The 27,731-nt window shown below is 48.5% G+C and overlaps 1 protein-coding gene and 1 long non-coding RNA gene across 6 annotated transcripts in view; both read left to right on the plus strand.

Annotated features, from left to right (window-relative positions):
• The window catches only part of SLC24A3 (solute carrier family 24 member 3), a 165,549-nt gene that overhangs the window by 108,448 nt on the left and 29,370 nt on the right, over nt 1-27,731 (plus strand). For all 5 annotated transcript variants that reach the window (XM_057433141.1, XM_057433143.1, XM_057433138.1 and 2 more), the window contains exons 5-7: nt 2,496-2,580; nt 4,561-4,664; nt 23,429-23,503. In XM_057433141.1, coding sequence (XP_057289124.1) covers nt 2,496-2,580; nt 4,561-4,664; nt 23,429-23,503 — 264 coding nt within the window. The remainder of the gene's footprint in view (nt 1-2,495; nt 2,581-4,560; nt 4,665-23,428; nt 23,504-27,731) is intronic.
• LOC130611904 (uncharacterized) overlaps nt 1-27,731 on the plus strand; it is a 164,340-nt gene that overhangs the window by 93,929 nt on the left and 42,680 nt on the right. The window lies entirely within an intron of this gene.

Raw genomic sequence — 27,731 nt, forward strand, 5'->3', positions numbered from 1 at the left:
TTTGTCCTTGGTGTTAGCACTCAAGAGTGCACAGGAAAAGGCTCAGGTCACTTCACAAAGGCCTCTGCAGCCATTGGGCGTATGAACTCTTGCCTGATTTTCTAGCGAAGGGAAGGTTTTATCACTGCCCGATAGCCACAGATGCTACCATCTGAGTCCTCCTCCGTCACCTGATAAGGCCTGGGATGTTTTCAGGGGTGTTCACTTGTTTGTTCACTCACAAAAAATAGTGGAGAGGGAGGGAGAGGGGAGAGAGCCCTTTGCAGGAATCACATCCAGGAGGTTGTACTGGCTATGGCAGTACCTATGATCGCAGCTTACCTTGCCATCAACCGTAGATGGTAGTGACTTGCTGCACACCTAAGATCTACCACCAACAATCCCACCACCACCAGTCATATCCAGCACAAAAGAAACTGGACCTCTTGCCTGAAGGCTTTTGTGCTCTTGGAGATCAACGAACAGCAGTTCTACAGTGGATCGTAGTTTAGATGCACTAACTCAAAACTAAACACCCTTTTTCTGGCTTAGCTTCTCCTAGTTTGGAAAGTGGTTCTTGAGTTGAACCAACAAGGCATTTGCACTCCCAGGTGTGTGTACTGAGATGAGGATTTCCTCCAGAACACTTGCTATGGTAGACAGTCACACTCTGCCTTAGTTCAGATGTGCTTACATGAATTCCTGATTTTCAGTTATTTTCTAAGCTAACTTGTACTTTCCTGTGCCCAGCCACTCTCTGTTATTGGTGTAGCAGAGTGTTTACATGCCACAGATAACGTCATACATCAATTGGAAACATTTCTCTGCAAATAGCAGAGACGATATCTGCCTCCCGCATAGCGTGCCGCATTTCCTTCTCTACTGTATTAACTTAATCATCATCTGCATTGCAGTAAATTATCTAGGACCTGTCCTCGAGAGAACCTACTATAGGTTTAAATTAACCCATCCCCACAGGTAGTCATAGAATCACAGAATAATTTCGGTTGGAAGGGACCTAAAAGCTCATCCAGTTCCAACCCCCCTGCAGTGAGCAAGGACACCATCAACTAGATCAGATTGCCCAGAAACACATCCAGCCTGGCCTGGGATGTGTCCAGGGATGGCGCATCAGCTGGTTTCCTTGGCTGATGGTCTTGTCTTTCAGAAGACACCATCGAGTTGCAGACCAGCTGTTGTAGGATGATTGTGTCTACGTTTCCATAGAGAATCCTGCAGAAGAAACTGGCTGGGGATCTACTTGTCGTCCTGACTTCTACAGTAGCTTTAATTCTATATAAAATCATTTTCCATAAAATGATTTCCATTTAATCAAGTTCCACAAACTTTTATAGTAGTGCACCGATGCTGTGGTCTCCTGCTTGAAAAGCACTCCTGCTGAGGGCACCTCTTTTCCTTTTCCCTTGTTCCCATAACAAGGGAAAAAGGAAAATGCAGGTTTTCTGATATACATGTACAGTCAGTGGATAGAGTTACATTCTCTTACGGGCCTAGAACATCCTTTAGGGGATTTTCAGTCCAGATAAGGTTGGTGGGAAGATTTCTGCAATCTTGTCTCTGTGCAAATGTGCTTTGGTAACGATAAAAGTTGCACCAGTACGGAGGGAGGAGGGAGGGGGGAGGCTTCCTCCATCCTGCCAGGCTTGGAGTGCTGCCTGGAGCAGTTTTGGTAGGGAAACCTCCCACCACCCTGAGCTGCCTTCCCTCGCTCATACCACAGCAGCCACACACGTGTGAGCAAGACAGCTCTGTGTAGTAACAGCTCAGCACTTTATGGCTGTGTGGTGGGGGATGGCTTTTTATAGCTACTCATTAAACTGTGGAAGGTGCCAGCAAAGCATGTGGGCTGTAACAGCCTCGATGTGTTTGCTGAGCAGTGGCTTGTGCAGATGGAGCAGTGGGAATGCAGAAAACATAAAGGAAGTAATTAACCAAGTAAATCTTTGGAAACAGTGTGTGCCGATGACGATTTCATAGAGTAGTGGGTCTTTTCCCTTCCAGAACCCCCTGGTTTATATAGCCCCTGGGCACTTCGAGGGGAAGGCTGTAGAAGGTAAGCATCCTTAATGGCCATCCAAGTGTAAAGGGGTGGGGAGACGTTAAATGTCGAGGGCTGAAATGATACCAGGGAACGCAGCTGGGGGTGTACCAAGCCTGAGCTCCAGCCCTAATCCTTAGGGCCAAATAAATGAAACAAGGTGTGTATGGTGGGGTCGTGGAGGAGACAAAGGGCCGTGACTGGTGAAACTGCCTGGCTGTTGTCCAGAGTTGTTGCTCTTTCTGTCCTCTGTAAAGGGTATCACTGCCACAACCTGCCCTCTCTACCAGGAGGTGCTCACTTAAGTAGCCAATTCCTGTGATGACTTTTTCCCTTTACTTAAACTCTGTTAATGTAAAGCTTTGCACCCGGGCAGTTTCCCACTCTTTATGTTTCTAGTTGAATTCCTGCAGCCTCCCAGTGTTGTGATGAATGTCTCTGATGTGTTTTTCTGCAGCGCTTGCATCTTAGCGAAGATGTGGCTGGGGCAACTTTTATGGCCGCAGGAAGCTCTGCTCCTGAGTTGTTTACATCTGTCATAGGTAACTAAATGCTGCTGCTTCTTGAAACCTCCACATCTCCGTGCCTGGTTTTGGGGAGTTGAAATGAGATTGCTGAGTGCCTGTACTATTAATTTATAATCCCTGGACCTTCCCTCGTGGGCACACATAGGATTAGTTGCGGGGAATCCTCACTAGATGAAGTGGCTCTGAAAAGGTGACATTATCCCACAGCAGGGCTGCCTTGGAAATGGTTTGATGTGACTGTCAAACCAGGGCCAGCAGGGAGGTTATTGTAACTGTCTGTTAATGTCCCCTCTGTAGCACAACCCACCTGCACGTACAGCCTTGTCCCCTCCTGTCCCTTGTCCTGTGTTATCTGCCACACCATCCCAGGGCATAGCATGAAAGGATGCACTGCCAGCCTCCTGGGCTGGCACCCAGGTGAACTCCTTGTGTTCTCTCATCTCCACTCTGGTTGGTCTTCTAACACTGCTTCCCTCTTGGAAACCCAGAGTGGGGAGGAGGAGAGGGTTTGGGATGCTTTCTCACAGCAACAAGTTAATCAGAGCATCACACTACCAAAGCAGCTGTCTGCTTATGGGAAGTGTTATGGGATTCAGCAGTCCTAAAGTGTGTGAAACCTGGGAAACTCCTGTGGTCCTTCAACAGCCCTGAGCTACAAGGGGCTGCAGTCATCTGTTACGAAGTGATGCTCTATGTATGTATTTATATATGCTACCTGGTGTAAGGGAAGAGTGTTCTTGCAATTTTACTCACCGACATACCTGTTGGCAGGTGATCATCAAAGCAGCAATTGGGAGATTAAGGCAGGCACTGCATCACTGAGGAGAATTACTCAGATAGTTTCTCTAGAAGATAATTCTAGTTCAGTCACAGCTATCAGATGCAGAGCACAAATTAATTCTCACAAAGCTGCATACTCTGCAGAGAGGTCTGATTACACGCAAAGCCTTAAGAGGTAGGAATTTAAACTGGATCAAGTTGGGCTTGTATTCCAGTTAAGGATAGTGCGATTGCAAAGTGAAAATAGAGCCAGCTTCCATCAGACAGCTTAGAGAAGTCTTAATGGTCTGATCATTATCTGGCTGTGCAATCCACCAGATACTGTGGAGTGTCCCCTGGCGAGTGACTGCTTCTGTGGAAGATGTTTCTGAGAAAGGATAAAGTGGAAAAAAATATCTAAACTATGCTGGCACCTTAAAGGCAAGTGGTGAGTTCAGGCAGCCTGACAGACAGTGGGAGATGGAGTGTTATTTTTAGGCTGACTTCTTAAGGAAAGAATTTTGTGCAGCACCATGATGCGTCTGTCGGTATCCCCCACCGTTAACCTCATTGGCCAATTTTAACCAAATTTGACAGAACAGTTCTGAAAGGAGCTTGAAACACAGCACCATAACTCATCCTGAGGGGCAACATTCAACGTGTAAGTAGCTAGTGGCCAGGCATCTCTAAATCAGCTCCAGCTCAAACTTCTGCTTGCCTATTGAAGCCAGGGGGGATGGACAGCAGAATACCACTGAGGGAGTGTTGTATGGGAGATAGCTTCCTGCAGATTTGTGTCCGACCAGCTGCTCCCACGGAGCTTACTGTATCACAGTATCACAGTATCACAGTATGCTAGAGATTGGAAGGGACCTCGAAAGATCATCTAGTCCAATCCCCCTGCCGGAGCAGGAACACCTAGATAATGTCTTCTGTGATCTGTGCTTTCGTAATGTGGGATCACAAGACCAGGAGGTTGGTGACTTGGACATGTCTAAGGTATTTGGTTTCCATTAGACAATCTGTCCAGGTCCCCTCAGAAAGCAAGTTCTGGCACCTTTATTCACCCTAGTACCTTTCTCTGCAAGCTGCCCTGTTCAACATGAGAACAAGCGGCAGAACTGGTATGTGCCTTTAGAATCGTTAATGGGGTGTGAGGGCTGCAATTTTCTGTGCAAATTTTATGGAAAACTGCTCTTCCCCATTCACGCAGTTTGCCTTGAACTTGTTTTTCAGGTGTTTTTATCACGAAAGGAGACGTAGGCGTTGGAACCATCGTAGGCTCGGCTGTGTTCAACATTCTCTGTATTATTGGCGTGTGTGGGCTTTTTGCAGGACAGGTAAGAGCATTTAACAATTCCTGACAGCTCTTGCTTCATCCCGTGCCTCGGATGTACTGTGAATCAGCTGCCTGCTTCACAACCTTGCCACACATTTCTCCGGCTTTGTTCTTTTTAATAGGCCCTACACTATTCCTCTTGCGTTTTCCAAATGAAAAGCAGAACAGCAAATGTCAGCTCAGGCATTTTGAGCTACCCAAGATGTGTGGGTGGTCAAAGGAATAAAAGTTGGTTATTTAACCCCTCCTGTTGGTAGCTATTGAAGAACGTATTGTGACATTTGTATCTGGTTCTTCTAGACCAGAGGAGCCAGGAAATGTCTGTGCCTCTGGCTGGTTAAAGTGAACTTCAGTGAGCCATGCAGGATGCCTCTGGAAGAAAAATGACGCTTCTGGAGCATCACTACAATACTGCGTTTGTGCACAATCATTTCAGATACACGTGCTGAGCTGACACAGTGTTGTTGGTGACTGGCGTGAGTTATGAAGTTGGATGAGAAAGATGTGGTTTATCTCATGAATTATATCCAGAATCACAGAATGCTTTACTTGGGAAGGGACCTCTGGAGGTCTCTGATCCAAAGCCCTCACCACCCTGACCCCCCAGCTCAAAGCAGGGCTGATTTCAGAGTTGGATCAGGTTGCTCAGGGCCTCATCCAGTCAGGTTTTGAATACTTCCAAGGATGCCAAAACTTTTTTCCTTACTAGCAGTAAAGCTATCTGTTCTTAGTATAATTTCTGACTGTTTTCCAGAGTGTCAAACTGCTTATGACAACACAAGCTATTCATCTGAAATTAAAGTAATTAAGCTGTGAGAACTAAGCTGCTGTCTGAATTGTAGACGTGATTGACTGTGTAATTAAATATCTGAATCTGCATTCACCTTAGCACTTGCCAACATGCCCAGTATTCCTACAGTCTGACAGGATGTTCTTTGAAATGTTATTGTGCAGACTTACCTGTAACAAGGAGAAGCAGGATAACATCATGGATACAGGGCAGCAGGATAATTAGCTCTGGAAGGACTTAAGAGAAGGGGCCTGTATAATCTGGTCAGTATGAGAAAGCATGCAGAGATTGGGCTTTCCTGGGAAAGTTCATAGTCCAATTTGATTTGCAAGAGCAATGGGCTCTGTCAGGATGAAGGTAGGTGAACATTCTCACTATGAGGAAGCTTCAGGAAAAGCCCCCAGCGTACTCTTTAACCACCTAAGCTCCCTTGATTTCTGTGGGAACGTGCAGCTGAAAGCTACACAGGCTCAATGTGCTAGTGGTTCTACTGTAACTCTTACTATGAAAGCCCGGTTGATCCAGGCCAATTTTTAATCACTCAGCTTTCTCAGGGCATGAAGCTGTGTTCCCCAGAGGTGTTCTCCTGTAATGAGTAGGACATTTTGCTGAGGTTGCTTTTTTCAAGCAAATGAAGATGATTAACTGTTTAGCACCATGGCAGAGAAGCTGATTCTTGATTTTCACTCCCTCCAGTATTGATTGCATGCTTCAGACCTGCTAAAAATGTAGCTACAAATCACAGCTTTCAGTGGAAAAGGCTTGCAAAGGTTTAGGGGTTGATGGAGAATGTCAGTCTTCTGGAGGGACCATTTACAGGTGGGAGATGTTTGTTCCTGAGGAGTACAACACAGCTGAGATGCTCTTGTAAATGCCTTCAGCCTTCCAGGTGTGGTAGCTTTCAGAAGTTCAAAGTGGGATTGACTGCTGTAAGTCATCCTAAGCTTGATCTGTGAGTCTGTTGAGCCAAGAACTGAGATTTCAATTGACTTGTCCCAGTTTTGTTTTCCCTGACTCTGCTGGTGATTTGCATGTGGTTCTGTCAAGTCACTCAATGTCTATTCACTGAAGTTTAACCCACAGAGAGTGAATGAAAGCTGGAATGATTGACATGACTGTATGGAATCATCATTTAAATGAGCAAGTAAGAAACCTAAATTTAATTAATTCCAATATTCTAGATAAAGCTTCATTTTGGTTTGTGCTTTTCATTTTTTCCCTCTCCAAATCCTTCACCAAAAAGTCATTCACTTCTACTGATGTGATTCCTCTTCTTGTTTTGTGTTAGCATTAATAGGAATTTGGTTTTATTGTCAATAATATCTCTATAGATGCACTAACATAGGTGCTAAATTTAGTTGGTGTTTGGATACCGGTTCTGCTGGGGCCCTGGCCCTCAGGTTGGAGTTGCCCTGTACTGGGACAGGTGAGCCTGGAGGCAGCCCATCGGTCCAAGGCGCTGGCTCTGCTGCTGCTCTGAGCAGAGTTTTCTGTGGTTTTCTCTTTTGATCTCAGACCTGCAGGGTCAGCAGCTGGGTTTCAGATAAGACCAGTGAGTCAACGAGCAGGGGTTTACAGCCAAGCTTTGCTGTCTTGTGAGGTTCTGCCAAGGCTGCTCAGGACACAGACCTGTTTTCTGCCATGGAAAGCAAGGTTCAGGCATCTCGGTTTGAGGCTGGAAGGCTTTTGGGTTTGTCAGGTGGGAGAAAAGAGGCAGAGAATTAAGCCCATGCCTGTGGCAGTTTAAACCCAATGATGCTCATGTGGAATTTGTGTTCATCAGAACCTGTCGCTAAAAGTGTGGCTGTCAGGAGGTGGCTGCTGCAGATTGCCAGGCTGGACAGGGAGGGTTGGTGCCCTGCTCCCCCTCTGTCTGCTTGTCACACAGGAGGCCTCTGGAAGGGAGGGACAATTTGCAGATGATCACAGCACCCATTTCCACAGGGGGATTTGCAGACGGGGTGCAGGTATTCTCACCCTTGCTTCCCTGTAACATGTGCAGCAGCAGCAGCAGTTTCTGGCAGGAGTGTTCATGTGTGGATGAGGGCAGTCTGCAGCCACAGCTGTGGCCACGTGCTGGGATCCCACCGGCCAGCCAGTTCCCTTTTGGATGCCGGGTTGCTTGGAGGTACCGGCAGTCCGGGAGGTGGGTGGGAGCAGCGCTCAGTAAACCATAACCCTGTGCCAGGGCTGCTCCATTCCCTCCTGGGGTGCTCAGCTCAGACACGGGGGAGGAAATGTCCCTGTGTCAGGGGATTCTGGGGCACTGTGGGGTGCTTGGGAGTGCTGTATTGCTGCTGGGCTGGGAAGCCCACCACTCAGACCCACAGAGCTCTTCTGCAGCCTTGCCACAAGTGTTCTTTATTGTTGCAGAACTGTTCAGTGTCATGAAAAAGCTTTTTTGTTGGAGTTTTCTTTGTTTGGTTGGTTGTTTTTGTTGGGGTTTTGACTGGGGAAGAGGTTGCATTGCAGACCACTGACCAGCTCTGTTCAGTACAAGTTTTATTTTTAAATCAGGCTGTAGTATGTGTGTGATGTGTTGCATGTGCTGTTCTTTGGCTTAAGAAAATACTGGATTTGGCTACATGCACACAAACCCACAGCCCCCAAAAGCTGGATTGCATTTGTTTGAACACCAACTCAAACTGATTATTTTTCTAAGCCTTTAATGGCTCTTTTGTGCACACTTCTCAGAATAAATCAGAATAGACATCCCGTTGCTGGAACTGGGGAAGGAAAGTGTGATGCCCACACCTCTTTATGACACTAGACAGCTAAAAACTGCACTGAAAGAGCGTTATTAAGGTTGAAAGTCAAACACTGAAAAGTTAGAAAATAACAGAATTAAGGTTCCTTGTGCAACCTAAATTTGCCCCCCTGGTGTGTTCACATTATTATAGAGTCTTTAATTACAGGCTCCCATGCTGGTTTCCCCACAGGGTCCCTGCCACCCTCAGAGCACAGAATGGACTTGGCTCACTTAATGAGCAGCTTTCATTATTTGGTTTCTCTTCATTGTTCAGTGTGTGTCCTTCTGCCTTATTTACCCAGCTCTGATCACACCCTCTTCCAGAGGCAGAGTTATTAATTTCCTCTTGAACTTGTGCCGATCTCTATTGTATCTGAGCAGTTGATGAACAATTAATTAATTTCCCCCAAACCTCAGTGAGATGAAAGGATGTTTTAAAGATGGGGAAACAAAGCGCAGAGATTAAATACAAAAGAATAACTCGTCGTTTTAGAGGCCAATTAGAGCTGGCACGGGCCTGTTTTTCCCCTGAATGCATCGTGTCCTGTGGCATGCTTTTTGTTCAGAGGGCAGCTGCCTCTGGCTCCAGCTGCTGCTCCTGCTGCTCCAGCTCAGCACCGCACAAGGTTTTTCATGCTGGGCTGACTTTGGTTTAAGTGGCCACCTCAGTGTCCGTGCAGCCCAGCCCTTCTTGGGGGCATTCAGCTGCTTTATCCAGACGAGCCCTTCTTCTTCTTAGGTCCCAGCTCATGTTCCACCTTCTGCAAGGGGACACACAAAACGCCTCTGTCATAATGAGCCCTGGCTTCATCCCTGGGACCACTCTTCACTTGAATTAAGCAAGCGACTTAACTACTTCATCTCCTAGCATTTAGTGCTTGCTTTTGCTAGTGTGATGATGTTCCTTCTAAGCACTCAGGTGTTCCTGGTTTCTTTCCATTTGATCTATACCCCAGACCTCCCTCATCCGTCCCCCATTTCTTGTGACTAGAGAGAAAAGCTTTCTCTGGACAGATTTTCTCACCAGATCATGAATCCACCCCATAGCTGTCTCTCAAGCATCCAGCTTTCCACCAGTCTAGATCCCATATTTCCACCAGAGGTCTAGACCCTTTCTCCTCTCCCCACCCCTCTGCTCTGTGGCTCCTTGACCCAGCTCTCTCCTAGCTAACTTCATCCATGGCAGAGAGGCACCTTTGGTGGTACAAGATCTTGCTCTAGAGTCAGGGCAGTCGCATTTCCTGCTGCTGTTGTCTCCGACAGCTGCAGACTTGGTGTGCCCCACGGGCAGTGGTGCTGGCGATGCATCTGCCCATACTCTCCCCTTGGCTGGAGGACCTCCCCACCCCTGCTTCGTAATCCCAGCAGAAACACAGCCATTGCAGGAGGTTTCCTTGTGGACACGTCTCTGAAGCTGCTCAAAGGCCTGCCTCACAGCTCCCATACCGAGAATGGCAAGTGTGAAGGGAAGTTCTCCTTGCCCCACACACACATCAGGTCTCAGGCGATGCTGCAACTCGATGCGACACACTCCTGTGCTGCTTGTCACCTCTGCCTTTGGAGTGGGAGGTTTTCTGTCCTCTGGTTGTGCTGGAAATGGGTGTCAGGAGCCCTGGGGGTCTGAGCTGCACTGCCTGCGGGCTCCCACGTGGGGTTTGCTGATCCACAGCTGAGCCCTGCCTGTCTTTGCCCTGGCTCATGTAGGAAGATGCTGCAGGGAGCTGGCACTGTGAGAAGGGGGAAAGTGCTTAGTGCTGAGCAGTCAGCCTGAAGTAGCTCAGGAGCAAGCTGGCAGAAGCTCTCGATCAAGGCAGTAATTAGAAAAGCTTTCACTTCATTTATGTATGTATTTAATTTTGAAAGTTTAAGGAATTCATCACCTTGGTTGCCCCAGTCCTGCAAGTTGCAGCCAAACTCATTTATGCAGACAGAGCTGCTCGCAGGATGGGTGTCTGAAAGCCACACAACTTGTTCATACCATCTGCTGTTAAGCCTCACTTTTTGGGTTTTCAAATCTCCGTGGTAGTGTTGTAATGCTCCTGAAGAGCTGGTCTCATACTAAAAAAAATAACTGATGCAGATGAAAATCAGCTTCAGTGCATCGTTGTGCTCCTTCTTCCTTTGTGGCCCAGCCAGAAAAGAACAAAGTTGGGCTGGAAACTGGATTGGTTTGGATGTCAGCAGACTGGAGAGATTAACCATGTGACTGTCGTGCGCCAGCCCAGAGCTGAAGCTGTGTGTTACAAACTCTGGGGAAGGATTAACAAATGCAAGCAAGCAAAATTGATTTAAACAACCATAAGACATTCTGTTAGTGTTAAGCATTATAACCCCCTTGTGTCCCTTTGTTGTTAAACAGTGCTGAAAATTGGAAGAAGTTTCAGATCCAGTGTAAGTCAGAGGCACCTCTACCCATCAGACCCTTACAAGCTGGTGGGGTTCTTACTGATTTCAAAACCAAGGTGGTTCTAGATTATGTAAAAACTCTGTGCCATGACATGTTACTGCAAAGTAGAAATGTGTGCTTCAGTAGCCTGAAAGAGACTTGATTTTCAATCCAGTCGGTGCTGATGACGCTTTGGGAGTTGCCAGTGGGGATTCTGGGCTGGAAGGACCTTTTAGTCTTTTGTCTTTCTGTCTTTTCTCACTGATGTGAGCAATGAAACCTCCTGAGGTCTTGATCCTTGGCACAGGAGGAGCAGTGTTCTCAAAGTGACGGTCGATGCAGGCTGCCTGCGTTTCTGATGATCAAACCGCCTGTGAAGGCTGGATTTTCTAAACTAGCCCAGGTCTCTTTATCTTAAACTGGGTCTCTGGAAACTGAAGAACTCAGCCTCTGATGGGTTGGGAAATCTCTGACCAAGGCATATTTAGAGAGATGCATAACATTTACCATTCTGAACGGCTGGGTGCAGCCAGCTTGGTTGTGGCACTGAGCCTTAGCATCCTCCTTTCTTCTTGCATCTTGTTGTAGTATTCTGCTGATGTCTTATGGGCACACACACCAAGGAAGATTTGCCTTATTTTATCCAGGCAGTAGGTGCAATTTTTAAGGCACAGATAGTTTTAGTATGGAAATATGCAACGAATGGTCCTGATTTCCCAAATGCTGATGTAGAGCGGGTGGGATGTGTGTTTCATCACTTGTCCATAGGCCTGTGACACTAATGCATGTCCTCTCAATTGTACAGCTAAGTCCTATAACCCAAACATTGTTTATTTAGCTGCTGTGTCTGCTCTGCTTTCTACTGGCAAAGAGAGGATATGAGAAAGGAAGAGAATGTTGCAAGAGATGAAATGGTAGCAGATGCAGCCCTTCAAACCTAAGTTCAGTAGCACTTTCTGGGGCTGCATGCTTGATAGCAGGGATGGGATACAGGCGTGGGGTCTGCAGTCTGTGTTCTGATGGATTGTGTCAGCCTTTTTCCATGACACTGAAACAACAGCGCGTGGGGAGCTCGACCTTAGCCCAGGGTCCCCTCCAAGCCCCAGTCGCTCTGTCCTGGCTTCTCTCACTCTTGTGTTTGTGCTTCAGTTTCTCCCCTCCTTCCACTGCCCTCTCATCGTCCTTGGCAGCGAGGATGTGCGATTCTCGGAAGCAGTCAGCGCTTGCTTAATTCAGCTCTCGTTCAAGCCAGCACAAGCAGAGTTTGTTCAGTTCTGGAAATTCCCCCGTCCAGACTCTCCTCTTTTTTGCAGCTCTGCCGCTCTCTCCTGCATGCCATCCAGTCCTCCTCTGTCCTCAGCCAGCACTAAACTCTGCAGCCTTTTGCCATGGTGCAGAAGAGAGTGATGGATGAGGTTAGTGACAAGTGCTTAAGTGGAAGCAGCATAACCATGAGTTGCAAGTCACTGGCATTAAACAGTGGTTTTTAATCTGCACAGCTTAACTTGCTAGTTCCCATTTGACTGCTGTTTTCCAGTTGAGTTCTACTTTTCCCATTTCACCTTTCCCCAGAACAAGCCAGCCTGCTCAGGGTGGAGCAGGGGACCATGGATGCAGAATTATGCCCCAGATGTTCTTGGTTTTTTTAGAGGCTATTCCAGTTATTTCTTCTGTCAGAGGGTCTCATGAGTGGCCAGGCATCATTTCTTAATACACTGGAGTGAAAAAGGACTACACTGACCATCTGAACTGCCTCATGCTCCAGTGGTATTCTTTTACCTGAGGAAATAAGCTAAATTGAGAAGGCTCTCCTGTGCCGGAGTCATGGTAAACCCTTGTGTAAGCTTGAGAATCCCTCTCAAAATCATCAGCTGGTGTGCACTCAGTTTTATCTCAGTGTGAAAATATACCTGAGAGTTTTATAGGAGCTGCAGTTCCATTTCCTCAGGTGAGGAAACAGAACAGAGATTTAATAACCAGGTAGAACATTGTTTATTGAAGAGACTGGGACATTTGTAATCTATTTTTACTCTAGTTCTGTCATACAGATACCCTGCTTGTATCTTAATCTTTTAAGGCCTAATTTCACTGACAGCTTGGACTGGACTCATGACCGACCTTCGGCTTCATGATTGGTTTCATGGCTTTTTTCTTTCCTTCTCTTGGATTGTTGAGTTTGGGGAAGGGAGAGCTGGGATTTTTGTTCATGGGTCTGTGGCCATCGGTGGAAAACAGGTAAAACTGCAGCGAAGTAGTTTAAGGAGAACTTAATGTGAAGTGCTGGGGCTGTGTGCTGCTCTCATAGACTGTGGTACAATGGGGTTTTGTGCTGGCAACATGTTTCAGTGACTGCAGGCCTGCTCTTTCACTGGTAGAAGGAAAAGCAAGAAAGGGACACAGTAATAAGCCAGACAAGGATCCCGCACTGAGACTTCCACTGAAGACAGAATTTGTCCAGAAGTCACCGCTGTGGTTCGGATGGGAGCATAGAACCTCTGGCACAGCCACGTGCACGTGAAACCCGGGTGTTGGAAGAGCAGCGGGTGGGTGCTTCCCGCTGTCCCACAGGAAGTCAGGCAGGAAGAAAGCAGCATAGACTGCAGAGAGGGCAGAAAGCTGTCGTGGAGTTTCAGGACAGAGAAGCACCAGTTAATATAGAGGTGCTGGCCAAGGGGCTTCTGAGAGGCTGCAGCCTGTCTGTATGCCAGTATAAAGGCCTTGCACACCCCCGGGATTAGGCGGATGCTCCCTGCTGCAGGAGCAGTGAGTAGAGCTGCAGCCTCGGCTCCCTTCCCTGCTGCTGCTTGGGCAGGCAGCTGAATGGGCTCCTCTGCCTCTTGTATCCTTCTCTGTGTTTTATCAGAGCTATCGAGGAGGATGTTCACCCACTGTAAAAGCAGCAGAGTGCTCCTTTTCCCTGGGGTTTTCCTGCTGGAATGTTTGTCACTGGCAGACAGCAGAGCAACTCTGAGTGACACCACAAGTTAGATTCCTTTCCAGCTGCCCCTTTAACACAAATGTTACCTTTGGAATTGAGGACTTGTGGATTTATAGCAAATTTGTACCCAGTGTGTGAGCAGACATGGTTTGTGTTAACCAGAAAACATTAAAAAGTGACTTTGTCCTGTTCTCTGTGAGTGTCATGTCTTGCCTCCATGATGCTGCTACATAGCAGCATCCTGTGTGTGGTGAATAAGCTCTGTCAGACGTACCTGTTACACCATAAACCTTTTGGTCTCCTTTTGGAGAGGTCTGATGAGCTCTGCAAGCCTTTTGTCTTGTGGTTTGTGGTGCCAGGCACCTGGCATCTGCATCTAAGTCGAACCAGAAAGGTCAGTGGGACAGGACGTACTGATGAGGTTTTTTACCTATAAGGTCCTTGTTGCTGTTGTGGTAGCACCTGCAGCCTCTGTCATGAATTAGGACTCCACAGTACTGTGTGTTATGCAAATACAGAGCCAGAACACAGAGCTCTTGAGCCTGACAGCTTCTGACCAGAGGGTACGGTGAGAGACAGCAGGAGGGACCGAGCGGGCAGAGGGGGAGGCATGAGGACACCGTGATGGGGCAGCGATGTGGACACAGCAAGCCGCATCAGCCTTAACACATGGTGGGTGATTTAAGGGCTGTGCGGGCACAGAGAGGGCTTGGCACTGGTAAAGTGTTTACAGGAAGCTCCTCTCGGGTCGAGGGACAACAGACGGTACTCACGGAAGACTCTTCTTCAGGAAGATGCGATGGGGACTGGTGTGATGGACAGATCAGGTGCCAGGATTGCTGTCTGGATGGGGAATGATCCAGGACTGCTCTGGCCATCACAGACGTTGCTGTGGTGGTTTTATATTAGCATTTCGAAACCTTCACAGAGTTACATTCAGTGGTAGGATACAAACGGGAGAGGCAACCAAAGCTGGAAATGGATTCTTGTCAGCATCAAAATAAGTCTAGTTCCTAATCACCGTTAAACACCATTACTGTTTGAAGTCAGGTTTTCTCTCTCACAGTTCACACACAGATCAACACTATGGACTTACCATTGGTAGGATTATTTCTTAAATAGTTTGTAGTGCAAAAGCAAGAGAAATCACAAAATCCATTTTTATGTCTGGCACGGCCAGTCTGAGGAAACTGGGAAATGTTCACCCTGTGTATACCTTCCTGTACCACTGTCCTTGAATCCTGCTGTGAGTCCTGCCTGGAATTGCAGGCAATGTCTGCAAATGCAGGTCTTTGGGGTCCTGCTGCCTTGGCTCTGCGGGAATCTGAGCTAAAAAGACATGCTGATCTGAATAACTCATGGGCAATTATGAGTGCCAGTTGAGCAGGGAAATATTTTTGGCTTTGTCCTGAGGTCTGGAGAATGTCCACTGCTTCCATTCTGAGAATGTCACAGAGACAGATTGCTGCCACAGTAATGAAAATATCAAGAGCTGCTTAAAAAAAGCAAATATTCTTGGGGAAATAATGAGAATAAATTGAGCTGGTCCACAATGTACGAGCTGGGAGCTGGAGCAGCGGCTGAACCCTGGAGAGGATGGCTCGCCAGTGGTAAAATTAGGGGGCTGGTAATTGGAAGGAAGCTTTCCTCTCAGTGAGTCCATTAGATCAGAGCTGCTTAGCAATTACTGGCTTAGAGAGAAATGGATTTTAAGGCCTGGATTTCTTTGAGCCCAACCTGTGTTTGTGTTTTATGTTTTGCTGAACTTGTCGGGAAGGCGTTCAGTGTTGGTCAGAGCCCCGAGCAAGCCTGGTGTCTTTGCCAGGAGGTACTTGGGAAAGGTTGTGCTCAGGGCACTGAGCTGGATGCTGGCAGTGTCCTGGGACACTGGGACAGCCATGACCCTGGCGAGCAGGGAGCACGCACCGCATGCTGGGTCAGCACCGCGGGGTGCAGGAGGGAGCGCTGCCGTCTGCTCCGGGTGGTTCAGTCCAGGACATCCTGCTGTGCTCTGTCCCGCACAGGAGGCTGTCGCTGACGCTGGCTGCCGGATGGTTTTCCAGGCAGGAGCCTGTCTCCAGTCTCAGCTGTTGCAGCGTGGTTGGGGATGGTGGCAGGGAGCGTGGGACCAGGCGCTCCCGCTGTGCTGTCGTGGGACAGCGCCTTGTGCCTTGGCAGCAGCCTCGCCTGGCCTGCCCCTTGCACTGGGGCTGCCCCAGCCCCAGCAGGAGCTTTCCCTTCCCTGCAGCTCCTGGGCCTCTGCAGCTCTCTGGGCCCAGCTCCTCGCAGAACGGGCAGAGGGGTTTGGGCTTTACTCCCAGTGATGGTTCTGCTCCCGCCAGGGACCGGGCAGGAAAGCAGGAATAAGCATGGCTGACTCTCGGGTCCATGGCTGGGTCTGGCAGACAATCGCTGCGGGAGCAGCAGGGCCAGGGGAGGACACCCTGTGATCTCTGCTGTATTTGATTTGCAGCTAATGATTATTAGCTTCTGATTGACCGATTTGCTCATTGCAGGTAGGATTTAATAGTGCATAAAACAAGGGAAGTGTTGTGAAAATGAGCTTGTGGGTCCTGATGGTCAGGCAGTTGCTCTCTTTGCAGAAACTGCTGGGAGATGGCAGCAATTATCTCAGGAAATTCCTTTGTGCCTTATAGCTTCATTGCAGTCGCTATAGGACTGATATGCTGAGCAGTGAGAGAAAGTGCATGCAGAATATTAAACGCAGAGTTGCTATTTCCCACCTTCTGTTTGGTTATGACATTTCAAAACAGCACAAGGGCTGCAGGTGCTGAGTCACAGACACCCCCTTTAGCTCTCCCTTTGCAGTTTTTTGGCTGATTCTGTGTCTGAATTACGGAGAGGGTTGAAGTGCCACCAGAGGCTCACCACCCTCTAAGCCATACCAAGTCCTCGGTATGGGATTTCTAGCCAATGCCTCTTAGCTCAGGCAGAACCCTATGTTTTGCTGTGGGAATGATGCTGGTGAAAATGAGGCCAAGGTCAACCACCAGCTCTAGGGCTGGACCAATTCACAAAGGCTCAGGGACTTGCCTGCCGTAGCCTGACATATGGGGGCATCGCCTTGACCGCACATGTACCCATGCACAGACACACGCAGGGCCTGAGGAGCGGGACCAGGAGTGAGCCAGGCCGTATCATGACACCATCTCTGTGGTGGGCAGCAGCCGGAATGGTTGGTGCTGGTCTCTGTAATGACGAAGGGCTTTGAGGAACTGCCCCAGAGCTTTGCTCACATTCCAAAAAAAGCTCCATGATTTTTAAGTGCCACAATCTGTAGGAAGTGTAAGAATCCCTTTGCGTCTCTAATTCACACACATATCTCTCTAACTGCAGTGACCTTTCAGATTTGCATGAACCTGTATTCAGCCGAAGAAGGGGCAGCGGAACCTGTTAAATTGTACCAGAGCATGGTGAGGTGGGTTTTCTTCTGATTCCTGCCCAGCACTGACACAGATGACAAGCTGCTCAATTCAATAACTGGAATTTTGCAAGTGAAGCCCAGTTCTATAACATAAATAGATATATTTATGTTATATATAATATAAACATAGAAGGATCTGTCCTTGTAGGCAGGGTTTGCTGTATCTGATCAAGTAATTTCCCTCTCTCCCGTGTACCTGGTGGAGAAAATGTCTTGGTCATTTCGTGGGAAATATTTTGATTTTCTGCTTGGCCTGACTGAGCAGCTGTGACGGGAGGATGAGTTGGTTGGATTTGCGTAGGATCATTAAGATCCTATAATGATGTTTATTGCTGAGATAGCTGCCATTTATATTCATGCAAAGCAAGTAAATTAAAGCTCAGATGATATCACTGTTATTACTAATGACAGCAAAGCCCATCAGTAAGTGGAGATTTCGCAGTGGACTGTAGGTAATTCTCTTCCTGAATCTCTGGGCCTGCCAAAGCAGAGGTAGGCTGTGTGAGCCCAGTAGGCTCTCTTCAAAGGAATGCAGATTGGGTTGTTACTGGTGCCATGTTTGGACAGAGGAGGACTGGGAGCCACACAATACAAAGCGGCATCACTACCACATTCTGGGACTGTGTTGCATCCAAATGGGTGAACAGCAAAATACGTGTGTGCTATGAAGCTTCTCCCTCCCTAGATCTCTTCAGGTGTGGCTCAGATACTTCAGCTGATCAGCTCTGCTGTGACCAGTCTCTCTTCAGTGAGTTGAAGCAGTGTTGGGTTTGGGTGGTGGGAGGTAAAACCAGGGCTTTGCTGGGGACTGAATTCTGCAATCCAGGAGGAAGTGAAGTGCTGCTGAGTTTCATTTTCCCACCCTCTTCAGGATGAGATCTGGTACCTGAGGTAGAGCCCTTTTTATTGTTTTTATCATTCCAAATGCATAAGACATGTATTAGCTACAAACTACTGCCAGCCTGATTGCCCTGAGAACCTATCCCCAGGCTCCACCTGAGTTCACTACTTACTGTACCACTGGAAAGCAGTTACTTACCTTACTTTGACATGAGATCCTATTGTATTGTCGCAGGGCTAATGTGGAATAGTGCTTAACAGTAATGTCAGGACAACAGCACCTTCTGGAGGGGACCCCACCGGGCTTGAAGAGCCATCCCTGGGCTCTGAGGGTCACTCCTGCGAACCGAGAGTGACGTGTGAGGAGGTTCCCAATGCGTGTCTTGCTGCAGCTGACGGGAGAGGCTGATACAACACAGGGCTGGCTGGCTGTGAGGTTACAGGGTGCCTGCAAGGTATCACAGTGAGCAAGAGTTTTGTCAGTCAGCACAGAGGAGCATTCAAAAACCAGATCCCAGCCTCTGTTAAGGTGGTGTAAGAGCTTCCCTAGCTGTGTCTGCATCAGAGAAGGGCAGTGTGAAGACTGACCCAGATCCTCTGCTTCTGGATGCCTTTTGACAAGCCCTTAATGAGAACTTGAATGTATGGAATGAAGACCTGAGGGAGCAGTATCTGCTGTGAAAGCACCCAGCTGCCTGCCTGCTCCTCTCGTCCCCAGCCTAGCAGAGCCTGGCAGTGGTACCTGTTCCCTTGGTTTCTTGTCTCTGAGGAGCAGGAAAGACAGCAGCAGGGAAAAGGATCTTGTGTTTCCTGCCCGCTCTCTCAACCTGTCATTCACCATTGCCAGGTAAGGCTGGCTCAGTTTGCATTCATCTTTCAGGTTGTAGCCAACCATTAAAAGATGCTTCTCCAGAAAAGAGCTTTTTGGCATCAGCACAGCCTCATTCAAACTGTGTGGAGTAAGATTCCAGACTGGTGATTAATTTGGAAACACTCTTGGACCCTAGAGCTGCACAGAAGGCCCACCCAAAATAGTGACCATGGTCAGTCACTAAGGAACACTTGGTTGTGGTGCAGTGCTGTAGGAGATATGTCTGTGTTAAAACTCTAATGAATTAGAGAAGTTCTGTCATTTCCCTCTAAAACTCATGAGATACGGTCATCTTTGTCCAAAACCACGTTCTGCTGAATGGCAGCCTCTCTGTAAAGATCTAACATCAGTGAATCAAACTGCTCACGAGGAGCCAGCACTGCACATCAGCTGGGTGGGAGATGCATCAGCTGTGAGGCACTAAGCGGTGGGTTCACTGTCAGTACATTTCTGTTGATCTCCATAGACTCTTAAGGCTAATCACCACAGGGATTGACCTTAATCCTTTGACACCCTTGCCCAAGCATTCCCGTCTCTCCACATTAACAAATTAAGTTATTAGCTCTTAATACCTGAAAATCCAGACCTCTGTGCCAGAGGGTAACAGAGAAACAAGATTAGGAAGACTGCTTCCAAAGCCTAGCATTTCCTGGCAGCATTCATAGCTGATCACAACAGGCCATGAGAGGAGGAAAAGCTCTGGAGCAATTCAGAGTGAGAAAGATCCCTGAAGAACCTGGATGTACTTAGACAATGTTCAGAATGTTTCCTCTGGAAAGTTGAACAGAGAAAATATCCAGCAGTCCATATCCTGTGGACTGCCCCATGCCTTTGCTAGCAGCAGCAGCACAAACATCTTTATGAGGGCAGCAGCAGCAGCCATGTTCTGCTTCACATGCTTCATCTGAGGCCCATCACCATAATGGGGAGAGCAGGTGAGTATTAGGCTTTAAAACAGCCAGCTCCATGGCCTCTGTCATGAGGCCATGACAGAGGCTTCATGACAGCAGAAGAGTTTCCACACTGCTAAGGAAGATGAAGCATTTGGAAGAGCGGAAGAGAGAAGGGTCAATTTTATAGAGGATAAATGGTGAAACCCTAGGATCGGGCATGGGTATATTGCCACTGAGCTAATTTGGGTACCAAGAGCTGCAGGTGCCAGTGTCTGATTTTCAGTGATTTTCTCCCTGGTGGCTTACCAGCATGTGTGTGTTAGGTGGAGGAGACTGTGTGTGCTGCATGGGGCTGCTGCTGCAGGAGTTGAGAACCACAGGAATCAAGCTGAAACTGATAAAATCTTGATTTCTCTGCTCTCCAGCCCTTTAGAAAGGGAAATAAGCATTCTGAGTAGTAAATGTTCTACATAAGAGTTTGCAGGGCAAAAGTTTACTGATGAGAAACCAAATGTCTAATACGGGTTGTTTTACCCATACGAATGATGCTGTGGCACGCAGATGAGCATGCACTGTGGGTCCTCATCTGTGTTGGACTTGTTGGGGGTTGATGTCATGTAAACCTGGATTAAAGAGCTCTTCCTTTCAGCTCTGGGGAAAGCTGGGTTCGGTCCCTACTGTATTAGTCAGGAGAGGGCTGAAGGCACTTGGTGAGAGTTTGTATTTCAGGTACTTTCTTTGAACAGAAGAAACGTGTAACCTGACAGTCAGTGGTTTTACAGCTGCCTCCTTATGCCTGGCTCCGAAAGGACCAGCTCTTCTGGATCGCAGTGTTGCTGATTTAAAACTCAAATTTGGTCATGTTTTTACCCAGGCTGATTGCATCCCTGATTTCCTTTCTGCCTTAGTCTGCTAAAACGTAATTGAAGTGGTTTCCAGTGCATTAAGATTTTTGTGGAGTCCTTGGTTGCTGCAAAACTATATGTCACAACTTAGGCACTGAAGGTCTTACTAGTCATAACCAGGCTGCACGGTTCTTGTCAGCAGGCTGAAAGTACTGCCATTGCCCTCCGTGCTGATTGCTGCTTTTACCCTTGGTGCGCAGTTACCTTTTGTGCACAGCTTTCCTGTATCAGATTGTTCTTCCCAGTGATCAAATGATTCAAAGACTTCCATTCAGCGACTCGAATCCTAAGAAGGGCCGAGATTTAATTGCCCCATAGTTACTGTGTCGGGGAGACCTACTAGGGCTGTGAAATGTGAGCAGCCTGTACAAGTCCTAGGCACAACCATGTTCCCTGCAATCCCATCTGAAATCAGAATCAGAATCCTTGTGATTCCCACAGCATCTTGGTCTGTGACACTTGTGCATGAGGTTCCTGCTAAATAGATGCGTTTAAGCATCTGGATCTCTTGTGTGTTCATTCAGGTGTCTGAGGAAAATTCCCTTCAAAATCACTGTAGAATATCAGAGAGCAGGAGAGATACTGGTTTGACTCACAGTAACTAGGACATCTTGCTTTCAGAGGTATTCTGTGCTGCATGGTGACACCCCTTATACTCAGGAGAGAGTTTGTTAGGTAGAATAGCAGCAGTTGCCTGTTCATATGGGGTTTGTTATTTGTTTCATAAATGTAATTTTTATTATGCAGAACTCAAGTTTACAGCTATAAAATCCCTGCCAGCATCCATGCTGTGCACATGACCTTAAGCTGCATCATAAAAGCTGCGTAAGAGTGGAATAATTTTATAATTTTATAAACTCTCTTACAAATCAATCAAAATGAAGGGCCCAGTATGTATAAGATGTGAAATTTAATTAAGGATCTCTGAATAGAATTATGAACCCAAATCTGGGTTTCTGCATTTGGAAGTTTCTTTCATAAAGCATCTCTATTCATCTGTCCCTACATGCACTGAATGTATTGTCAGCTGGTATGTATCTAATCTGACGCAAGGACTTTAAAGGCCTGTTTTTCTATTTTAGATAGGAGCTTTTTACATGTGAATGGTTGCATAAAGAGCCTTTACACTGGGCATAAATAGCATCCACTTTAAAAAGCCATAGTTTGAAAAAGCTGCAGAGACCTAAGTATAATGGTCAGTATGTTTTTACAGTGTTTGTTTTGCCAGCAGTTCTGAAAAAAAACCACAGTATTGTAAGACGTAATATGCAGAGAAATCCACAAAATTAGTTTTTAAATAGGACCTTTCTTTAGCTATCATAGAAATGAAAATCAGATTACTGTTTGTTTGTCTGGATTCATGCACGAGCATGGCTGGAAGATGTGGTCAGAAAATTCACATATACCTTCAGGGGTCAGATCCAAATGAGTGTAAATGGGCCACCTACCTCCCTGCGGTTTACACCTGTGAAGGATGTGACCCACAGGGTTTGAAATGCACTCTGGAAATGGGAGATAAACATTTGAGGGGAAGCTTCCACTCGGGGGACTTCCTAGGGCTGCAAAAAACCACAATCATACTGAAGATGTTACCACCGCGTTCCTGCTCTTCATCTGCCCTTTTGCATACCACTGATGGAGTTGAAGGCTGGCTTCCTCACTGGTGTTTCTTTTCTCTGAGAGCTGAATTGCAGGCACATTCAGCCTACAGCAGGGATTCCTCCTCGTTTCTGTGGCTGTTGTGGTTTAAGCCCAGCCAGTAACTCAGGATCACAGAGCTGCTCGCTTACTCCCTGCTTTTGTCCCCCCCAGCTTTGGAAGGTGTCAAGTGAGCTGCACAGCAGTCCCATCTTATCTTCAGTTGCATGTAAATACCTGGGGCTTGTTCTTAATGCTTTGCTAGAGTGTTAACTTGAGTATTTGTCCCAGAGCCTGTGCAAATGCACACAAAACCGTAGTGATACCTGTCAGTGCAGTGGGTGAAGCCATGGCTTTGCTGACGTTCTGGTAATACTTAGAGTGTTGGGGATCTGGCTGCTCTGTGCTGTCAGACTGTTTTGCAGTGCAGCTTCTGTTGCTTAAGTAATCCTCTCCTGAATGAGTCAGCATGGGTCAAGTTGACATTTTTAGCAAGGACAAGCCCATCATCCAGCATTCTAAGTATCTTGGAAACCCAGCGCATGGATGCCAGTAGCTGGACTTGGGGTGGACATAGGCATGTGGTGGTAAGGCAGTGATGGGGAGGACCCTGCCTGCTGGGTCACTGCATACCTTGCACTCATGCTCAATGTTTGGGTTGGTTGGGGATAATTAATACAAGAAGCAGATGGGAGCTGACAGGGCTGTTATCTCCTGTGACCGTTACCCACAGGATGCTTGTTGCTGAGTGTCAGCGCTGGCCCAGAACGGGCCTGTGGGTGAGCTGAGCCCTTCCCACTGCCTAGGCAGCAGCAGCTCCCCCAGCCTCCTCTGTGGCAGGTCACCCTGTGCCTGCCTCTGACCAGACCTGTGGCCAGCTCAGCCTGCAGGGACTGCTGCTGCAGGCTCTGTGTGTGTATGGGGGGGGGCATTTCAGGGGGAAAAGGACGTCAGGTAGCTGAGCTCCTGGGAGACTCCTCTGTCATCCCTGAATACTTGGGGCTCAATTCCCGCTTCCATGGTTTTGACAGCGCTGGTGTGATTTAGCGTGTTGGCAGCTTTGCAGTGGAAGCCACCTGCTGCCCATGACCTTGCACCTCTTACCCCTTGGACTAGGCCATCCCCCCCTCTCCTTGCTGCCCGTTGTTCAAGCCGGTGCGTTTCCGGGCTTGGGGCTGCTCTTCGTGTCCTAGCACGTGTGCGGGCAGCTTACGCGGGATGACACAACAGCGTTGCTTGGGCACACGCTGCCAGCGTGGCGGCCGCGGCTGAGGGCCTGGCTGACACCCTCTCTTTGCCTCTTTTCTCAGGTCGTTGCGCTGTCGTCGTGGAGTCTCTTGAGAGATTCAATCTACTACACACTGTCTGTCGTTGCACTCATTGTGGTAAGTTTCTCAAAGTTATTCTTCTGTGGGAGCCCCCGTGCCTATTGCCACCCGTAAAGGGAACCTGCTAAGAAATGGATCTTGTAACTAAGATCCTAGCCCCAGGACTCATGGAAAAATGTACTCGTGATGTTGACTTCTGTATGTCAGCAGGAAGGGAGCTTTAGGGTCAGGAGACAAACGCTTGCATTTCTGAAGTTTGCACTACTTTCATTAGTCACCGTTTCAACAATGTGTTTTATTTTGCCTTCATCCTGCACAGGCCTATATGCCATACCTGCTCTGTAGGTGCAAAGGCCTCTAGCTGTCTCAAACAAAGGGTTTGTCTCAACACGTTTGTATCTTTATTCCCTTTACTGCAAGATGAACCTTTTTGCATCCGATAAAAAATAACTTTTCTGTGTGCCCTCATACCAACAAGTGTTGCTGAACAGCAAACTTGGGCACACCCACACACCATAATAAACTGCATTGCACAGGTTAAAGACATCTGGCAGGCGTTCTCCTAGTTTGCTCCGCAGGCAGCACAGATGTGGGCAGCTGCCTGGCAGCCCTCTGGGGTTTAGGTCAGGCGTTCCATTTATTGCTTGGTGGCAGACAAGGTGAAGACCTGTTGGCTGTCACTGGGTCTTACATTCTTTAAGCAAGGCAGGTTTTTTCCAGGGCCGGTTCCTCCTCATGGTTGTCAGCTGCTTCAGGATGTTGAGAACCATTCCCAGTTGTTCTCTTCTGTTGGGAGTGTACCCTAAGTCTCAGGTTGGCTTCTCTCCAGATGTTCCCCCACTCTTCTGCTCTTATCAGCTGTGAGGTTCAAGGTCCTTCATGCAGCCAGGGCAGCAGGACTGTGCAACTCCAGGGTTTACTGGAGGCTTGAAGGTGTTGCCAGAACTCCTGTGTTAGAGCACTGATGGGCAGCTGATGTGGCTTGGGAGATGTGGAGTGCATCCCACGTCTCTTCAGCCTTACTCCACAGCAGTCATTGCAAATGACTTCCAAATACCTGCTAGAGAAAAAAACAGAGAAAGGCTGGAGCAAGGGAAAGCATGTAAAATGGTTAAAAGTGTAGCTTCCAGCTGATTTACCAACCCTTTTATATGCAATATTGCTCTTCATTTGATAGAAAATGAGGATTTCTCCTTTCAAATAAGGCTTCAGTTTAAGAAGTTTCTCCTCCCCATCACTCACCGGAGGACCCCTGACTTCAGGATCTTTCCTGTCCTTTTAAGGCAGAATCAAATTTAGGTGGCAGCGCATTGTTATTCAAATACTGACTCTCCAGTCCCTGGTGGCTCAGCCTGGAGACAAGCCACCGGCTCCATGTACTGTGTTGCACAACCTGCATCTGTTCCTGCTTTGTTAGGTTTCTGTGCGCCTTAAATTTTAGAAGGTGCTTAAATGCTTTGCCATCTAGGGATGTTTTGCCATATCAGGGCACTGAGACTTCTCTGCAGCTTGAATACAATCATTTCTTGAGGAATGATGCTGCTTGTAGAAGGTTGCTCTCACACTACTTTAAACAGCAGTTTGTGTTGCTGCAGTGTAGAGTGCACTCCACTGGCGTCTTTCCTAATCATAAATACACCTATGGGGAAATAAATACATTCCAGCCAATGTTGAGATTCAGGAACTTTAAAAAGCTTGATATTCCGCTGGGTCAATCACTGTGACTTTGTCACCTTCTGTTTCCCCTGGCAAAGGAATTGCAGGGCTGTAGTAATAAATAGCAGAGCAGTACAAATTCACCAGGCTGTTTGATAAGAATGAGTGAACTCTAAATCACAGAGATGAGAAGTGGCTCAGCTGCACCCTCCACGCTTACCTCACCTTCATTCAGCCCTCTGATATTTTATTTTAACTTTAAAACAATATTGCAGTGCTGCCTTGCCTTGCTGTAGGGCTTGGAGGGCTGCTACTCCTTCTTTCCCTCGAAAGGAAAATGATGCTTATGTATCCTAACATGAAGGGACGTGGTCAGAGTCATTAGGGACAAAAGTGTGATGGATGCTATTTATGGTTACAAAGGTCAACACACACGCTTTCGTGTCCCATCACACCGGCAGAGTGTAACCCAAAACAGGCCTTGTCAGATTAGATCAGACTGACTGGGAGCTGTAACTTACAGTATTTTGTGGTCATGTTTTCTTCCAGTGATCATAGAATCACAGAACAGTCAGGGTTGGAAAGGACCTTAAGATCATCCAGTTCCAACCCCACTGCCATAGGCAGGGACACCTCCCACTAAACCATGTCACCCAAGGCTCCATCCAACCTGGCCTTGAGCACCACCAGGGATGGAGCATTCACAGCTTCCTTGAGCAACCCATTCCAGTGCCTCAGCACCCTAACAGGAAAGAATTTCCTCCTTATATCCAATCTAAACTTCCCCTGTTTAAGTTTTAACCCGTTACCCCATGTCCTATCACTACAGGCCCTCATGAAGAGTCCCTCCCCAGCATCCTTGTAGCCCCCTTCAGATACTGGAAGGTTGCTGTGAGGTCTCCATGCAGCTTCTCTTCTCCAGGCAGTCCCTGATCATCCTCGTGGCCTCCTCTGGACTTGTTCCAACAGTTCCATGTCCTTTTTATGTTGAGGACACCAGAACTGCACACAGTGCCCCCCGTGAGGTCTCACGAGAGCAGAGCAGAGGGGCAGGATCACCTCCTTTGATCAATGTAACGATTGCTTGATGCTGGCTGCCATGTAGAAGTTGCTACTTGCAGGCTACAGAGCTGAAGGGACGTGTTTCACCGTGCTTTCAGAGGCTCACTCCCTTTCATAGAATCATAGAATCCCAAGACAGGGGAATGGCTTGAACCTGCCCGAGGGGAGACTGAGCTGAGCTCTTAGGCAGAAGCTCTTCCCTGTGAGGGTGCTGAGGCGCTGGCACAGGGTGCCCAGAGAAGCTGTGGCTGCCCCATCCCTGGCAGTGTTCAAGGCCAGGTTGGACACAGGGGCTTGGAGCAAGCTGCTCTAGTGGAAGGGGTCCCTGCCCGTGGCAGGGGTTGGAGCAGGAGGAGCTTTGAGGTCCCTTCAACCGGAACGATTCCATGATTCTGTTCCGTGATTCTCTGACCGTCTGAAGGGGAAGGAGGCGTGGGGGGAGAGGGGTGCTGCCGGAAGGGGGGTGGCAGCCCCCCCTGCTCCCAGCATGGCCGGTGATGGTGATGGTGATGGTGATGGAGGGCGGGCTGAGAAGGGCCCAGCTGTGGAGCACTGCGGCCACCTGCCGGTCACATCCCAACATCTGGTTCTGGAGCCCCCGGGAGCCAGGCGCGGTGGGGCAGCCCCCTCACCGCGCTGCGCTGGCAGGGCTGTACAGTCCACAGTGTGGGTCCAGCGGTCAGTCAGTGTGCGTGAGGAGTGTGGGGCAGGGGTCAGTCAGTGTGAGTGAGGGGTGTGGGGCAGGGGTCAGTCAGTGTGCGTGAGGAGTGTGGGGCAGGGGTCAGTCAGTGTGCGTGAGGGGTGTGGGGCAGGGGTCAGTCAGTGTGAGTGAGGGGTGTGGGGCAGGGGTCAGTCAGTGTGAGTGAGGGGTGTGGGGCAGGGGTCAGTCAGTGTGCGTGAGGGGTGTGGGGCAGGGGTCAGTCAGTGTGAGTGAGGGGTGTGGGGCAGGGGTCAGTCAGTGTGCGTGAGGGGTGTGGGGCAGGGGTCAGTCAGTGTGAGTGAGGGGTGTGGGGCAGGGGTCAGTCAGTGTGAGTGAGGGGTGTGGGGCAGGGGTCAGTCAGTGTGCGTGAGGGGTGTGGGGCAGGGGTCAGTCAGTGTGAGTGAGGGGTGTGGGGCAGGGGTCAGTCAGTGTGAGTGAGGGGTGTGGGGCAGGGGTCAGTCAGTGTGAGTGAGGGGTGTGGGGCAGGGGTCAGTCAGTGTGAGTGAGGGGTGTGGGGCAGGGGTCAGTCAGTGTGAGTGAGGGGTGTGGGGCAGGGGTCAGTCAGTGTCAGGAAGAGCCGTGCGGGGCCGTTTGAGGCAGGGATGTGTCAGAGCAGCTCTGGAGCTGCTGGTACGTTTGTGTGCTGAGTGCCCGGTCACCACCGGGAGCAGGTCTGGGAAGGAGCCCGTGTCAGTGAGACCAGCCCGTGGGTCAGAGGTGCCGTCCTTCCCTCACTCACTTCTGCATCCCTGCTGCAGTAGCCCCAGATCCACAGGGACCTCCTGGGGTTTGGGAGGGAGAACCTGCCTGCCTTTGGTGGGTGAGAGGAGCTAAGGGCTGGGCAGGAGGGCTGTACCAAACTAGACC

This window comes from Pezoporus wallicus, unplaced genomic scaffold (assembly GCF_028554395.1).
Source record: "Pezoporus wallicus isolate ANWC-B61680 ecotype Strahan unplaced genomic scaffold, APGP_CSIRO_Pwel_v1 contig_5416, whole genome shotgun sequence".
In the NCBI taxonomy this organism is placed as follows: Eukaryota; Metazoa; Chordata; class Aves; order Psittaciformes; family Psittacidae; genus Pezoporus; species Pezoporus wallicus.